General features: G+C 49.2%; 1 protein-coding gene across 2 annotated transcripts in view; it reads right to left on the minus strand.

The window, feature by feature from the left end:
- ABCC3 (ATP binding cassette subfamily C member 3) overlaps nt 1–9,008 on the minus strand; it is a 47,797-nt gene extending 38,789 nt beyond the window's left edge. For both annotated transcript variants that reach the window (XM_068913236.1, XM_068913235.1), the window contains exon 1: nt 8,882–9,008. In XM_068913236.1, the coding sequence (XP_068769337.1) occupies nt 8,882–8,911 (30 nt within the window). In that variant the 5' untranslated portion in view covers nt 8,912–9,008. The remainder of the gene's footprint in view (nt 1–8,881) is intronic.
- Nucleotides 9,009–17,446: the final 8,438 nt, after the last annotated feature.

A 17,446-nucleotide genomic window follows, 5' to 3' on the forward strand; every position in this document is an offset into this window, starting at 1 on the left:
TAGTCCCTGCCTGTAAACTCCTCCGCACAAACTCTAGCAATCCTTTTTAAAGTTAACAAAAAAATTAAGCTCTGCTCAAATTCTTCAGAAGGCTGCTAATTTCTAGTAGCCCTTTCAGAGCAAGATCTTTTATTTGCGTTTCCGGAAGAACGATTTCACCCTTAGGCACAGAAGGAATAAGACGCTTCATTAATCCACAGCAACTGTTGCACAACTCAGTTCCTTCACCCACGTTCACAATTTTTTTTTTTTTTTTTTTTTAAAGGAGGGCAGGAGGTAATTGCACTCTTTACTGCAATGTCATAGCAATATTGCTTGGAAAAAGGTGGGGTTGAAAGGACACGAGTGTTCATATTACTGCATGACCCACACAAATGATGAAAAGAAAACATATTTTTCTGTTTACAAAATCCACTGCAATAATTATCTGCATCAGTGAAGGACACCGTGCAGGGCATTGAACTTTCTTCTCCAACACTAAAAGCATCTTTAGTAGTTTATTTTAATGGATCAAAAAAAAAAACTTGTGCAAGTTCATGGCCTATAGGAGATAGCTTATGGTTTTGGAGTAATCAGTCATAGGTTTTTGCTTGAGTTGAATTTTCATGGTACAAACGGTGCTGACGACGCAATGCACTTGACAACTATGGCCCAGACAACCAAAAATCAAGGTACGAGCTTAGTGACTGGTATTACATAACACAGAAAGTTTTTCTTTCCTTTCCTTTTAGTTCTTGAGTTTTACGATTACAAGCTCAGAGCCTCCCTGCCATCATGAGCAAGAAGGATGCAGGACAAAAAAAAAAAACAAGTTCTCATTCTGCCAGAATCACACAATCCCGGGAACTCGGGCTATCAGAAAAGCAGCAATAATTTAAAAACATATAGTGAAGTAGGAACTGACAAAACAAAACATCTGCATCTAAGACAACGCATACCTAAAGGAAAAGCAAAGTCCAGCTACTTCAGCTGTCTGACTAGCAGCCAGTCTTCTCGTCGGGATAGAAGGACATTTATTGACTTGCGGAGAGGAGGGCATAGCAAAACTAAGGAGGTAAGAACGCTCACAGATCAAAAGCAGGGTCAAGAGAAAAACGGAACAGGATCAGTGACACTGATTCGAGGAGTGCTGAGTCTTGTGAGCTGTCAAATCCAGCAGCAGGTTAGGGGGAGAGGACAGGCTCGGGGTGGCAACAGCCGTTAATACCAATTATCACTCGCAGAGTTGCCCTAAGCTCACCCAACACTGCCGAGCAATACGCTCTAGCTGTACTCTTGGGGCTCATTTGTTCAAACCTCACTCATCTCTCAGCCTGCAGACAGACCTACTCATTTCAGTCACTTTTTTTTGTTCAGAAAGAAGAAGAAACTCCACAAGCTGGTCTAACCCCTGACAGTAGTTTCAGAGAGAAGAAAGGCTTGCAAAGAACCACTACATGTATCATAATAAGGGAATATCGGCTCCTATGCCCTCCCCTACCCTTTCTACTGTTCTCTCTTCCCTTCCCCTCTTCTAAAGCAAAGGTTTGCCTGCAATGTTGGGAAGCCAAAAAACTTCAGAGATTAAAAAAAACCAGCTGGGATCGGGTGACTGTGAAAGCAATATGCTTATCTCAGAAAACAGAGCAAAGGCAGAACACTTCTGGAAGCGCAGGCACATTGTTTCACCCTAAGCAAACTGCATGCACAGCTCATAACATCAACTGGGCAATGTGAACATAAAGCTGAAAACTTGATTTTCAACACCCGCAAACCCCACATTTCTTAAAGAATCACATTTCACCATGAGCTGTACACACATCCTGCAACTGAATCTGCTCAGCTCGTGCTGGTATACAGCGCGCAGTGCCATCGCTACTGAATTTCTATGAGAAAGCAATGGCCCAGTTGCAAAAAGCTTCAAATAACGATGCTTGAAATATCCAAATAAGGCAGCACTTCCACACTTCACCAAAGAGAGGCTTAGCTGTGGAAAGTGAATTTTGCAGCTCACCAGCATATAGGCAAGAGGGACCAGTTCTATACCATGGTAGGAGAAAAAGGGGAGAAAAACCAGACATATGAAGATTACTGCTGGCCGCTATTTCCCATTTTATACTTCTTCCAGTAGTAAACAAACATAATAGCAAAGGGAAATAAAAGAGGGAAAAAAATGGCGTGTGCAAGAGGTGGGCCAGATTCTAGGATACAACTCATTCAGTTGGGGGGGAACAGAGAGACAGTAAGCAAGAAATGAGAAGTATGCTTTTTTTAAAATTGCACACGTCAAATGTATTTTTGCATTCTCAGAAAATTTGGAAGAGAAAAAGAAAGCATTACTTCTGAAACAAAATGACTTTTACATTTGAACGATCTCTTATGAAATAATCTTTCTTCTTCCACCCCTCCGCTGCCTTTTATTCTGTTCTAAAGCTTTATTACACCAGCATGTGACATTACTGTAAAGGAAACAAGTTTTATTATGTCGACTTTGGCCCGCATGCTGCCGTGAGATCAGTACGGGGACAGGTGGCAGCCAGCGCAGGCCCAACAGAATCAGGGCTTTATCGGTTGTACAACAGCACAAATACGTTCCTTGGAAGGTCTCTGGCTGCGTGCCTGCTGGGTCGTCCTTTAGCTCAGCCAAAGGACACGCGACCACGTAAAGGTCCCTCAGAGCCACAGCAGTTATCAGGAGACAGACAGAACTTCAGTTCACTGGAAAAAGTTAGAGATCCTATTTAATATGTTTCACAAAGGAATTTTTTCTTAAATTATATTTTAACCAGTAAGAATCTCTTCATTTTAATATATTACAAGTTAAAGCATGTGAAAAGGAAACAGCTATTTCCCCAGTGCTATAACAGTTGCCTACAATGTAGTTCAGCCCCACCTTGAAATGCTTCATATTCTTACCCACAGTGATTAAACAAGCTCCATCTTAAGGAGCTCCTCAAATGGCTGCCATTTGCTTTCAGATTTTTCATTACGCAATGCAACACTGATAGACTTCCTCAATCTCAGCTACTTCAGCTTTTACACTTGCTAGCTCTGCCACTTAAGCTGAAAAGTCAGTACTGTGACCAGGGAGAAACAGTTGTGTTGAAAGCTGAAGAACATGTTTGACCTTGAGTTTTGCTACGGAAGAAGTCTCCCTGGGGGGTTTTAAACCTCAGCTAAGGCAAGGTAGGCGTCAGACCTTGCCTCCTTACAACAGGCCCCATACCATCTGCGCCATCTCAAGGCAACCTCAGGGTTACTATCTCTTCCCCCAAGAAGCACATGGAAGGGAGGGACAAGCAGACTTTTGTGTCTGCGTTCACCAAAACGGCCTCTGCGGCAAAGCCCTCTGTGAAGCATCTCCCACAAAGCAGTAGTGGGGCTGCGAAAAAAAGAAAAAACAATTCTTCTCCTCCTCTTGGCCTGCTTTTTCTACAAATCCTTTTTTGTGCTACCTGAAATTTCAAGAGGAACATAACCACACTGTAGTCAGATGCTGGTGGTAAGGATCCACGTACTCTCCCAAAATGAACGTCATTTTCACGAGGTTCATTAATCCACACTGTCACGGAAGGACTTTGCAAGTCCTTGATACGAGCAGCTTCCACTGAGATAAGTTTTGCTCACAAGTCTCAAATCCAGACTTTGTTTTTCCCAGACAGAAAATACAGAGTCTGTGTTGTTTATACACAGATGAATGAAATAGGTCCTCATTACTCCAAATCTAATGATAAATATTTGCATTGCTCTCGACATCGCAGGATCTGAGGCCCAGATCCTTTAGTAGTAGCTTCCACTCAAATCAATGTAAGAGTCTTAATGTCCTTTGAGGATTTGCGCTTAAGTACTTATTGCTTTTAAGACCAGGATGTCACCAACACAGCTACCCTTTAAGAGAGCACAGCTTTGTAGACCTGATGTCTGAAGAGACCATCATAGTTACCTATTTTGATCTCCCACCTAATGCAAAACAGGACACTGATGGCCAACGTGATTGTGAAGAGATTTATAGAAGTGGGACTTGGTTATCTGAAAGTGGACACAGCTGACAGAGATTATGTGGAAATCTGTATTATCTTTAAGTATCTATAAACACAGAGCATTCTGCAGCAGAAGGGGAAGCTAACATATAAAGAATGGCCAGTCTGGACAACGCCGCCCAGCTGCTGAATGTCTCCTTTAAAATGACCTGCTCCCACCTTGCTCTTCGTTCTTCCTCTGCTGGAACTAGTTTAGCTCAAAATGTAAAAAATAATTGAAATTCTATGCTTTATTATTAATTTAAAGCCAAATCACTTATCCTAAAAAAAAAAAAAAAGTTAAGCTTGTAGATGCGTTACAAATAGTACACTGTCACCTTTCTTGACATAAGCTTTTCTTCCTTCCCACAGCTACCTAAGTCATCTTGAATTGCAAGTAAGATTCAAGCATGATACATGACAAACCAAGATGGGAAATTAGAGGGGAGAAGGGTGGCCCTTGGGGCCAATAAAGCAGAAAGCTGCATTTCTGGAGAGCAGTACGACCTTTAGTCCAACTCTACCAAAACTTCACAGAACAACTCCAAGTGAGGAACTATCAACAGACCTAAAGGCTGAAAGGTTGCTTGTGGGTGTTCTTATAGAAGAGGCCACGCCAAAGACAAGACAGAGGTATTATTTACTTCTGCAAGTTGCTGCAACTTCCTGTTGAATTACTCAAGAGCCTCTGGATGAAAAATGATTCAGCACTCCACATGCAATGGAAAACCGAGACATTTGTCAGCAACCTGAGACACAAGCACTGTGGGCTACACAAGTTCAAAAGGAACAAGCCTGGATCTCATCTATAGATGACGAGAAGCCATGGCCTCTCATTCGAAGCACCATCTCGCTTGTTCTCCCACTTCTTAGTTATCCTGATAAAACAAGTTGCTGCTTAAGCCTCTGGAGACTCTTACAGTCCTTCTGTAGGCTAAGGTGTTTATACGACCCACCATCACAGTACTCGAGTACTGCCGACTACTTCATGTTTTATCCTCACTACAGCCTCTTCTCGCCCAGAGAAACCCAGCCACAGAAAGACAAGCACAATTGGGGCTTTCAGGCTCACGCTGTTTAGTTGCTTGGCCAGAACGCTGTCGCAGCAAAACTCTTCCTAGCAGAGGGTCTTATTCACCTTTGGGGGAGCCACCGGCGTTTTACTACAGCGGAAGACACAAACAACATAATGATTCAATGGTCTCCACTCCTTAAGCATACTGCCTGTGGGCCATGTTACCTGGCACACTCTTCTAGTACTAGATATGTGACGTGATAAAACAGTAGGTAACTGTGGGCAATACCAAATAACATATCCAGGGACTGCATTGTACAGAGAAGCGCTATCAGCGTTCACTTTTCCCCAGAAGACACTCATCACTGGTATGCCATCAGAAGATGTTAATAATTAGCTCCTAATTCGCAAGTCAACTGTGCGTTCCTAAATAATGAGATTTTTTACCTTACTCACACTATATCTTGAGAAATAACGTTCCAGTTGTTCCTCTTTGTAAATACACACACATACATATAAATATATAAATAAAATATATACTGTACACACTCACATATATATGTATATATGCAGAGAAACCTCTAAGATTTGTGCTAGTGATTTGCTGACTGCATGTGCAACAGATAAAAGCATCTGGCTTCCAGCTCCTGCCTTATAAATTTCCCAAGTGATCTACAGCGTTTCCTTTAGTTTCTTACTTCTAAAACGGGCTGAGCAGGAAATGATCTTGCCTCTGCACAAACACAGAAAACCCAACCCTTTGACATTTCCAGCAAAATTCCCCATCCTGCATTAGGGTGAAGAGTTGAAACCTTAAAACTTTTGATAAACCAAAAAAAAAAAAATCCAAGCTAAAGCAATCATTTTTTAAGGTTGATTTAGCTAAATCAAAACATTTTCATGCGGTAATTCTGAAATGTTTTGTTTTGACTCTGAGCTTCTTTTTACAGAAAAGTGCTGTAGTTGATTTAAATGCTAAAGCAAAGAATTGTTTAAATTGGAACATCATTTTCCCTTTTGAAATGAACGTTATTTTTCCTCTAAACAATTTTAAAACTGACACTGGCATATTATTCAGCTTCCAAAAATATTCAGATTTTTTTTTTTGACAAAATACAAGGAAAGAGTCTAAGTTCATCAGCTATGAGAAGAAAAATATTAATACTAGTTCACGTTTTAGCAGGTTCTTGATCTGAACTGCAAGGCTGAACAGCATTAGCCTGCATGCATACACCACTTTAACTGCCTTTCACCTTGTTCCCCTCCCCTCTTCAGGCTTAACACTTCAGCATTAGAAACAGCAGAGAGAGAGAGAGGAACCCCAGCGTTTGGGAACATATTTCAGAAAGAAACCTCTACCCACGTTTTCTTATAGAACAGCACATTTGCCAAACAAATCACTCCAAGGTGACAGCACCGGTCACGGTCATCACGTCAAATCCCTCTCATAAAACCTGATCACTGTATACACTCCTGTTGACATAGAAAGTACCACTGGCTACTGAAAACGAGCTATAGGACTCCTGGGTCACCAGGTCCACCCTGCTGGCCACTAGGTCCCATACTCCACTCCATCAAATTACCAAGTACCATTTTTAAAATTATTAAGCAGATGGAAAGTTGTTCTGAAAGTAAACAAGCCTGGGTTATTCCAAATAAACAGAACTGGTCTAAATTTATTAAGCATTTAGTTTGCCCATTATTCATCCCTGGCTTACCATCTCATACTTAATATTGGTGCAGGATAACAACAAGAAAAAAGACTCTTTCCACGAAAACTCTCCCCCCCATCCAAAAAGGTACATGGAATAAGATGAACAGGAACCCAAAGAGAGGTTCTGACAAACACGTTCGTATTACTGCAGTCACTGGAGGCTCACCAGACACAAAGGACCATGTCTCCACCGTGCTGTGTGAAACCACAGCGAGTTGCACAGCGGTGCTGGTAAATCAGCCAGCAGCGTATCTTATCACAAGAACACAACACACCTCGCACTACTGGGCTTGAGGCAGGAATCGTTACGTGGACTTATCCAGAACGATCCCATCCAGCCTTGAGATCTAAAGGAAAAGCCCAACGCTGCCTGTGACCTAATAATTCACAGCCCTGCTCCTACAGTAAGTGATAAAGGGACAGCTTCTGCCTTCCGCCGAATGGCATTCCTCAAAGACGGGGGAAGGCTCTTTGGTTTGCTCGTTTAAAGAACATTGCTTTGCTCTCTTCAGTCAATTTCTTTTTATTCTTTATCAATACTTTATGTTGAGGTGTAAGGATGTAATATGTACACAAATTAAAAAATATTCTGGAGAGCCCGGTAACATATGCATGACATCTTCCTTCACAGACTTGGATTAAAAAAAAAAAAAAAAAAAAGCATTCATCAACTAACCAGACTACCACGTTTCAGCCAACAGCTGGAGTTAACATTTGCACTCTTATTCCTTGCAAGGCCGAAAGCATATTTTTATTATTCTATATGTTTTGTTAAATACAATCAGAACTCAGCATCACGTAGGCTGGAAGTCAACTTTTATTAATCAAAAAACATTCCCTGAATTACCTTTTTGTTACTCTCTACAAATCCTGTTTTGAAAAGCCACAGCAGTATTAATAAGAAGCATCTGAGGACAGCGTACAATAGATACAGCACAGCAAAAAGACGTGGGCACTCAATAACTAGTAGGCAGCGTTGATCTGTTTGTGCTTGTTGCTGTTCTGTAAGTGTTTATAGTAGCCATAAGAAGTGAAAAATACTTGTTTGAGCAGGCTTCTCCACCAGTTGTAACAGAGCACGCAGAGCGCTTGGAAACGAAAACCGAGCCTGAGCAAAGAAACGTAACCAAGGGGCTTAGGTGCCTAAGCCTTGTTTTAAAAGTGATGTAGAGACAGATTTTGAGAGAGAATTAGTTATCTAAAGATGGAGCTCAGCTAAGTCCTCACAGCCAACTGCTTGTGTTGTACTTTAATAGCTTTCTAGCATTCCCTGAGAAGTGGTTTATCTTCGCGCATTCCTTTTCATTCCTGCTAGTCTTTCCTTGGACAACTCTCTTGGGAGCAAAACCGGTATATTCTAAGAGAACACAACCCAGACATCAAGTCAGCATGCAAAAAAAAAAAAATTGTGATTTATTAGCGGGCAGTCCCAAACCCACCATACACGCTCAAATCCCCATGACTTCATACGCTGTAAAGTGTCTGCCTACATGGAACAGAGGGGAATAACAGCATGCCGGGACTATATACTTTGGGAAAATCCCGCACCAAGTCCACGGACTGCACCAGTCGGCGTTTACACGCTTGGCCATCGGAGCGAGCAATCCCCAGACTTCCCCGGTGGCCATCCCAGCGCCTGCTGCAGCCCACCTTCCCAGGGGGCTGGCGGCTCCAAACACTAGCCTAAGCCACGGCAATCCTCCGACGCTCGTGACCGCCCTTCGCTGCCGCAAGCCCCGTGCCCGTTAGCGGTAGGGGCGGGCAGGCATCAGACGCAGCCCGAGGAGCGGCAGCAACGCTCCGGTTCTAGGACCATCGCTACGAAGCCCGAGGAGGGGCCAGGAGAGCAGCGCGCAGTGCCCCGACTCCGCGGGAAACGCCGGGGCCGGAGGAGGGGGAGCCCCGAAAGACGAAGCCGCCGCGGCGCCTGGTCGCGCTGCCGGGGAGAGGCGCCGAGCACGGCGGCTGCAGGCGGGGGAAGGCGCGGGGCCCCCGCCGCTGCCCAAACCCCCCCCCGCCGCCGCCGCCGCCTCCCCGCTCCGCTGTGAGGAAGTTTCGCTCCCCGGCGCGGCACCGAGGCTCCAGCGCAGCCCAACCCGAGCCCGAACCGGCCCGGCCCGGGATGAGCCCGCCGGGCGGGCAGGCGGCACCTACCCAGAAGCGGGAGCCGCAGAAAGCCTCCATGGCCGCGGCCCGGCGCGCAGCCTCCCGCAGCCCCGCGCCGGGCGAAGCCGGCTCCTTCCCTCCTGGGCGGGCCCGGGGGCGGGGAAGCGCCGGGACACCCCACCCGACCCTGCCCCGGCCTGGCCCCGGCCCGGCCCGCCTTCCCCGTGGACGGCGGGAGGCCCTGGCGCCGCCGCCGCCCTCGCTCTCGGCCCCTCAGGCCGGGAGGCGTCGGCCGGACCAGGCCGGGCCCCCTCCCCTCCCAGGACCCGCGACCCCCCCGAGCCCGGCCTGGAGTCCACCCAGGCCCCTGGGGCACCCCTGAGCCCGACCAGGAGCCCCCCCAGGCCCCACATCACTCCCGAGCCCAGCCTGGAGCCCCCCCAGGCCCCACATCACCCCCGAGCCCAGCCTGGAGCCCCCCCAGGCCCCACATCACCCCCGAGCCCAGCCTGGAGCCCCCTGGGCCCAACCAGGAGCCTCCCCAGGCCCCACATCACCCCCAAGCCCAGCCTGGAGCCCCCTGGGGCACTCCTGAGCCCTCCCAGGAGCCCCTCCCAGGCCCCACATCACCCCCGAGCCCAGCCTGGAGTCCACCCAGGCCCCTGGGGCACCGTTGAGCCCGACCAGGAGCCTCCCCCAGGCCCCACCTCACCCCTGAGCCCAGCCTGGAGCCCCCTGGGCCCAACCAGAAGCCCCCCCAGGCCCCACATCACCCCCTGAGCCCAGCCTGGAGCCCCCTGAGCCCAACCAGGAGCCCCTCCCAGGCCCCACATCACCCCCAAGCCCAGCCTGGAGCCCCCTGGGGCACTCCTGAGCCCAACCAGGAGCCCCTCCCAGGCCCCACATCACCCCCAAGCCCAGCCTGGAGCCCCCTGGGGCACCCCTGAGCCCAACCAGGAGCCCCTCCCAGGCCCCACATCACCTCTGAGCCCCAGCCTGGAGCCCCCCCAGTCCCCTGAGGCACCCCCAAACCTGACCAGGAACCCCCCCCAGCACACCCCTAAGCCCAGCCCAGAGCCCCCCCCCAGGCCCCACCTCACCCCTGAGCCCAGCCTGCAGCCCCCTGGGGCACCCTCAAGCCCAGCCTGGAGCCCCCCTGGCCCCATGTCACCCCCAAGCCTGACCAGGAGCCCCCCTGGCCCCTAAGGCACCCCTGAGCCCAGCTCAGAGCCCCCCTCAGGCCCCTGGGGCACTCCTGAGCCCAGCCCAGAGCCCCCCCCCAGGCCCCACATCACCCCTGAGCCCAGCCCAGAGCCCCCCTCAGCCTCTGGGGCACCCCCAAGCCCAGCCAGGAGCTCCCCCAGGCCCCTCATTGTCCCCAAGCCCAGCCTGGAGCCCCCCCATCAGCCCCCAAGCCTGGCTGAGAGCCCCCTCAGCCCCAGGCGCCTGCCAGGCCTGGCCGATGGCCTCCCCACCTACAGCAGGACCCACGGCAAAGCTCCCCCAGCCCCTCGAAGCCTCGACCGGACAGCAGGGGCCGAGCCTGGGCTGTGGGGCCGTGCTGCAGGGTACCGCTCCCTGCCCCAGGCATCCTGCCTCACTCCTTGGGATCCAAAGACCCTGGTGCTGCTGCAGGTCCACGGCTTTGCTCCAAGGCTGTTTCTCTGTGGTCCTGACACATGGCTCCCTGAAACCCACATGCTGGGATGCACAGAGCCACTGAGTGGGAGAAACACAGTCTGTTCCTAAACAGTGAGCCTAACATATATTGAGTCATGGATGCCTGGAATCTCAGGAAAATGGCCATATTCCTCTCTTCCTCCAGCCCCTACCTGGATGTAGCCTAGCCTCTCTGGCATCCTGCAAACAGGATTTTAAGAGTTCTCTAAGTTGCACCTAAACCTGGCTGCTTCAGCCATGATGTAAATTAGCACCTCATTTCTTACCCATCCACCTGCAGCCTCTTCATGCTAATTGCTTCCTCTGTGGACATTTGGTTAAACCAGTGGCATGGACCTACTTCAAAAGCTTCCAGTGAATAAATTTCACATAAATGTCTAACTGACATATTTTGTAGTGTGGTACTTTGGACACAACCTGAATTTCACTACCACATGATGCAGCTGCACTGTTTGCTTCTCTCTTGGGCAGGGTACTCCCATCATGTTATTTACCTTCCAGAACCTGCTATTTGGCCACCTGCTTGCTGTAACACCTGGTCCAACACCTGGTCCATTGTCTGAGGCACTCTATTGTCACAAATCTAAGAGTTCCAGTCTCCTTTCTCACTGGAACATGAAGAACCATCAAGCAGATGGCTGTTGTCAAAAATGTTCACCAGAGAGGAAAAGAAATGAGAAGCACTTTCACCCATAAAGAAAAAAAAAGTTCTGCTGACCTTTTATGACTAGACCATGGAAGATGCTAGGTGTAACGCCCACATGGAGTACTATCAGAGGAAGCCACATGCTCTCGATGAACAATACTGAGAATTTGTTTTAGTCATGCCTAGTTAATGGCATGCAGTTCTTGTTACTGCAGGAAGATAAGCACTTGCCCAAGATAAAATTCTTGGTGGTTGCCTACAAGACCGGAAATCTCCGATTGATCTAGGCCAACCAGTGCAATCACAGTACAGCCCTCTCAATGAATATGAGAGGAGCCACGTCCAGCTGGGCAAGTGAGATCTTCCAAGGACATTGCAGGATCTCTTTGCAAGAGGGCTTGTCCACTTAGACCTTACATTGAAAAGAAGTGCTGAGACCCTGAAATCTCTTGACACATAAACATGTATCTCTGGCTTCTTTCACTGAGGGCCAGAACTTGGTGCAGTTTGAAAACCTGCCCTAAATGAAGACTGGCTGACACTACGAGGTTACAAATGCACCTCGGGAGCAGCTGCCTTAGGCTGTGTGTACAGGAGGGGAGAGGTTTATTTTATCAGTGTGCTGCATACTTCCATTCATGTATGCCATGTGCATTAATCCCCGATTAAACTATTGACTTCAATGGAATTGCTCCAGCTAATCTGTGGAGAAAGGTCCTGGGCTATCGTACTTCCCTGGCTCTCACAGGGCCTGAAATTAGTTCCTGTGTCTGCCGGTTGCTTCATATTCCTAATTCACGGTAGGCAGCTTCTGCCCTCAGGGGCAGTTCACAGCATCAGACAGTGACAGTACTGATGAGCAGGTGCCCACTGGGTTGCCAGTCTGCCCGTCCATCCGGCATGCCCTCTGCTCCCCCGAAACGGGTTAGAGGAGGGTCACCAGGCAGCTGGTCCGGAGTCTGGACCTCACTGCACACTTGGGACTGACTTTGCAGTATAATTACTGACTTCCAGGTGCTGTCTGGAAAACCAGTCTAGCAGAGGGGAAAAAAAATCAAAGGCAGGAATAAAAGAGAGATTACATTCTCAGGCAGACACGATGCGGGGAAAGCTTGAAAGCTGCTGGGAAGGCAGTCTGCTGCCACCAGTGCAAAGCAGATCCTGAAGCACTATCTCAGGCAGCTGCAGTGTGGTCCTGTTTCCCTTTGATGGTGGGAGGGAAGACAGATGAGCCAGATCCATACCTAGAACATGTCATTACTCCTGTGATCCCAAAAATGCAGGCTGGCAATGCAGGAAAATGAAATGGCACCTTTTGTGTGAACGTCAGGGAAGTCATGAACCTGGGAGACAGCTTTTTCTCACTGTTCATTTGTTTCAGGAGTGATGGGATTTGATCTGAGTTCATTCATTAACGTGTTTGAGTCCTCCTTTCCATGGCAGCAGCACAGCAAAAAGACTTTTCACCTGCTAACTTCTAGGACAAGTGTTCAAAGTCAGTACAATCATGAGGCACCTAACAGGCACACCCAGGGCCATCAGCAGAAAGTTAGCTATAAAATATAGTGATGGGCTGGGGCAGGAGAGGAAGAAACCTGAGAATGAAGTTTCTTGTCTAAGGCCAGTGTCAGGTATGAGGCAGGCTTCTCTCCAGATCTCACCTTGTGCTGATATGTGGGCAGTAAAAGCAAAATGAAGTGTGACCTACACCCTAAGAAAGCAGCATGAAGAAGAACACTTAGAGATGAGGGTTGGGGAGGGCTTGAACAGGTACAGCTCTGGAAGCTACACTTTTACTGTTAGCTGAATCTAAATGTCACCCTTGAAACAGCAGGGGCTCAGATTCCTTTCTGAAGCCAGCAGAGGTGTCACAGTTTACAGATGGTAAGGAAAATAAGCCACTAAATAACATTTACAGCAAGACGCTGTACACTTACAAGAAAGGGGATGCGCCTCACTTTGACATATGCAAGTTTTGGACTTGTAACAAACTCTGCTTTAAGTCAGTATCATATGACTAGTGGCACATTGGGTTTCACCGTCTCACAAGGTCTAAGGTGTTTCATATAGCATGCAACCCTTTTCTAGCAGTAAAGGATTCGACTTTAATTTCCTCCATTCTAGCAAGCATGTTGAGCAGTTTAGAAGCGCCATGATAAAACAGATGACGGAGTGGCCTGGGAATTTGCAGCCCCCAATTTTTACTTGCAGCCCTGCTCTTTGCTTTTGGCATATATGAGCCACGTGGCCTTACAGGGAAGGTGGGGAAGGCAAGAACTTCTCCCTGTCTGGAATTACAGAGGTGGCAGTTCCCCGGAAAGCCAGCCCAGAGGTGGGGAGCGCACAGAGCTTGGCCTCAAGCTGCATGGTACAGTCCCTCTGTTAGTGCTGGGATGGGGCTAACGCATCAAGGCTCTGCAAGAAGAGAAAATGGTATGTGTGTGACTCCTCGAGGACACTCTGTGTAATATCACCTTCCTCTGCTCCAGGAGCACGTTCCTACATTTCATCCTGAGAGCAGTGAGCAGGAGAAGAACAGAGACATGCGAGAGCTGCCCAGATCACCCCAAACTGATCCTGGGAGCTGCTCCAGCTGCAAGAACAATTGAGGCAGGCAGTAAAACTCAGAAAGCCCTGAGCATTTCTCTGTTGCCTGTTTGATATTGCCACAAACATGTTTGAAAGTGCCGCAAGAGGCTAATTAAGCCTATGGCAGGTCTAACACACCTTGGCTTGTAGGCGGTTGAGCTGCAGAAGGAGCTTAGAGTGATGAACCAACAGCTGCAGTCAAGCAGCACGTGGCTCTTGGACTGGCCGGGGGCTAAAGCCCCAAACTGTTCTACCTCAGGACTTCATCACAAAACAGGCACATGGAGCTTATGGTGGCAGCAGGAATCCTGCTCCAAAAAAATCAGGGTCCGGCTTCATTTGAATGAGGGGGAGTCACCACCAGCCCTCGGCCGCTCCGAGGCCACGACCCAGAGCTGTGCGATTCTGCACTGCCGTCGCCAGCGTCGCACACTGCCCGCTGCAGTGTTTTTCCTTTGTGTAACGACTCCTACTTTAACTCCTTCCTGACTTTGCCTGGAACAGCTGGAATCTGCTTTATGTTTCTATAAAGTAATTGTTAGCACAGTAAGTAATTAAGTGGTTTAACCAGCCTTTTCATTTTCCAGCTGGAGCTGCAGGGGACTTTGGCTGCATTATTTAAAGTATTAAATAGATATGGAAAGATAATCTATTCAGGACCTTTGAAAGCTTGCCAATTATAGCATCCAGTGACTCAAGCAATAATAAAAAATGTCAGAGGATGTTGCAGGATTAGATAGCGTGCTGTAAACAGAGCTGAAGCACAGAATACAACCCGTAACAAACTTAAACTCCAATCACCCTCAAATGCTAAAATGCCAGTTAGTGGCATTCACTGCTGACACTGAAGAACAAACCAAACCAAACAGAAATACCAGGCTGTGACAGACCTCAGGTGCAGCAGAAAATAAAGCACAGAAATATCCCAGCAAAGCCGTTTCATGGCATTGCCACCTAGCGACACACACTCAAGTCAGCGCCGGAGCTAGCGGGGCCATCTCCCGTGCTGCTTCTCTCACGCAGAGACCTCGCAGCACCTCGGTCCGAGCCATGCAACACCGCGGTGAGGCCTTGGTGATTACCCGCACCACCGCTGGGCCAAAGCGTCGTGGGCAGCTGGCGGGCTGTGAGGTCTCTTGGCCATTGCACGCAAGCGCACAGCCCCCACGGATGGATGCGTAGGATGCACAGCGAGGAGTGTTTAGGGCAGTATGCTTCTGATACGTTTAAAAAGGAGGCGCGAGTATGTGCAGAGGCAAATAAGCCTTTTGGGTGCTGCCAGGCAGCCCTGGGACCGTGGCTGAAGCGAAGCCCCCCCCCAGGCTGCGCTGCGGGGATGGGGAGACGCCCGTGGTCCCAGCCTGCGGCGCGCTGGAGCCTGCCTTCGGGCAGCGCCGCAGGGGCCGAGCGGCGCGCGGTTCGGCTGCGTCGTGCCGCTGGCTGGCATGGTGCTCCCACGCAAGGGAGACAGCCTGCCTCTCTTCCTACTGCAGGGAGGGAATCTGGTTATAAATTCAGTGCTGGAAAATCCCCGCAGGAGTAGAACCCCCCCCCAGATTTTTACTGGGCTGCTGCTATGGCTCTGCACTAGGAACCAGCACGATTCATGAACGAGGGGAGCTGAACAGCAGGGTCTTTCTTACAAACGTGATTTTTTTTTCCCGGTAGCCAAAAAGAGCCTTAGGCTCGATGTGACTCGGGAGGCAGCTCCCCAAACCTCCCGTTATCTCGAGCCCGCTAGATGGTAGCAAAACGCTGTGCGGGAGAAGGCACCCGGCGCACCGGGGGCTCCGGGCGTGCGGGGTCAGCTCTAACCCTTACCCGGCTCTGGGCAGTTCACTTCATGGCTCTGTCTCCCCAAACTTGAGTGCTCCCAACCCTTTAAACTGTGCAGCCCTCACCCCTCCCGGCAGCTGGTCACAGCTGGTTCTTTATGTGGTGCTGTCGGCAATAAAGGGAGCCAGATATTTTTCTTTAAATTGCTTTTTCCTACTTGATTTTCTGCAGGGTTCTAGTACAGGCCATATCTAAGCCGCATTGGTGTGCATCTGTAGGACACATGAAACACAGAATACGTGAAAAGGCGTTTCATATTCCTCATGCTGAGGAATATCGCTGAGCTGTGGCCTGGGGACACACTGTGCACAGCTCTTCCAGGGGAGAGTTGCCCTTGGAAGAGTGGGACAATTAGCCACGTTCGCTTACCCGTCTGGACTAAGCCAGAAACTAATTGGGTCTGAAACACAGCCCCCCCGGATGCAGCTACCGTTAAAACAAAACGATCTTGTTTTGTGTGGCATCCAAATTACCAAACAGAATAAGGAAGCACCGTGCCCAAGCTCTGGCAAGCAGAGAGCGTAGCCACAAACGGCCAGCCTGGGTGGGAGCCCTCTAAAAACCAAAAGCAAAACTCAGGAAAAGAAGTTCACACAGGAATACTCAGTAAAAAAATACCTCCACCCTCCAAGTTCCTCTGAAACCCAGTTCTGGAAATACAGGGCTTCACTTTCCCACCAGGAATTAACTGCTGGGTGATCTCACCTGTTTGCCATGAGGTACAAAGTGCAGGCTCTCCAGCTGCTTTGCACTCCTGGCCCAGTACAGCTCAGCCTACCACCGCAGGCTCGTCTGCTCCTGCCATTGGAGGCCCTTCTGTGCATCCAGGCTTGGGCTGGGAGCCCTCGCTGTGCAGAAGCTTGGACCTTGAGCACTGCAGCCGCACAATGGAGGCCACCTCCAAAGTCCTGCTCCTTGGGGGTTTGGTGGCATTTTGCTCAGATCCACGTTTCCTCTCTGTTCAAGAGGTAACTTTCTTCTTGTTTTCTACACAGAGATGAAAGGGCCTTTAGCAAAACATCCTGTAGATAAGGTGACTGTGCTGGAGCTCCCATGTAGCTGACTGGTGAGCCATCAAGTCCTTCAAGCCAAAGTGCGAAATAAGAGGTGGAGGTAGGTGCTGCAGCACAATTAAATGCCTGGTTCCTCCCTCTAGCGGCTGCTTCTCAGAGGAGAGGAGAGGAGAGGAGAGGAGAGGAGAGGATCTTCACCCTAGGGGCTACCACAACTCATCACTAAAGACCCCTGAAGAGTTTAGGTGCAGGTGTCTCTGGCGGTGCTTAAGCAACGCCTGAGGTCCTCCCCATCCTGCCCCACAGGCTGCTGTGCCTGTCCCTGCTAACACCAGACCTGCAAGGGGAAAAAACGAGGAGAGACGTTGTGATGGAGAGGAAGACTGCTGTAGTTCAGACTGGAAATTGTGGATGCATGGAAAAGTCCAGTGTCTCTTCACAGCAACATTTGCCTGCACAGCTCAGATGGGCTCCCATCTCCGCGTTGGCTGCAGCTCTCTTCATTGCAGTCCCAGCCGCCTGCTCACCACTGAGTGACTTGCCCAGCGGTCATCTGCCAGGGTAGCGCCATTGCACAAGCAGAGTTGCCCGTCTCTGTAGTCAGCAAGACAGCACACCCTGGACAACGTGCCGGGCCAAAGTCATCTGTGGTGTTAAACCAAATTGCTTCACAAAGACTGACATTTTGCAGTCTTTCTTTAAACGTCCCGTCTGCTGCACCTGCTATACACTACCTACTGCAACTGTTCACAATTAAAAGATAACCAAAGGTTTGACCAATCTGAATGATTCAGGTTATCAACAAGAAGAAAGGGAAGTGCACATTTGTTTTCTTTTCAAAAGCTTTTA

The sequence above is a fragment of the Struthio camelus genome, chromosome 19 (assembly GCF_040807025.1).
Source record: "Struthio camelus isolate bStrCam1 chromosome 19, bStrCam1.hap1, whole genome shotgun sequence".
Taxonomy (NCBI): Eukaryota; Metazoa; Chordata; class Aves; order Struthioniformes; family Struthionidae; genus Struthio; species Struthio camelus.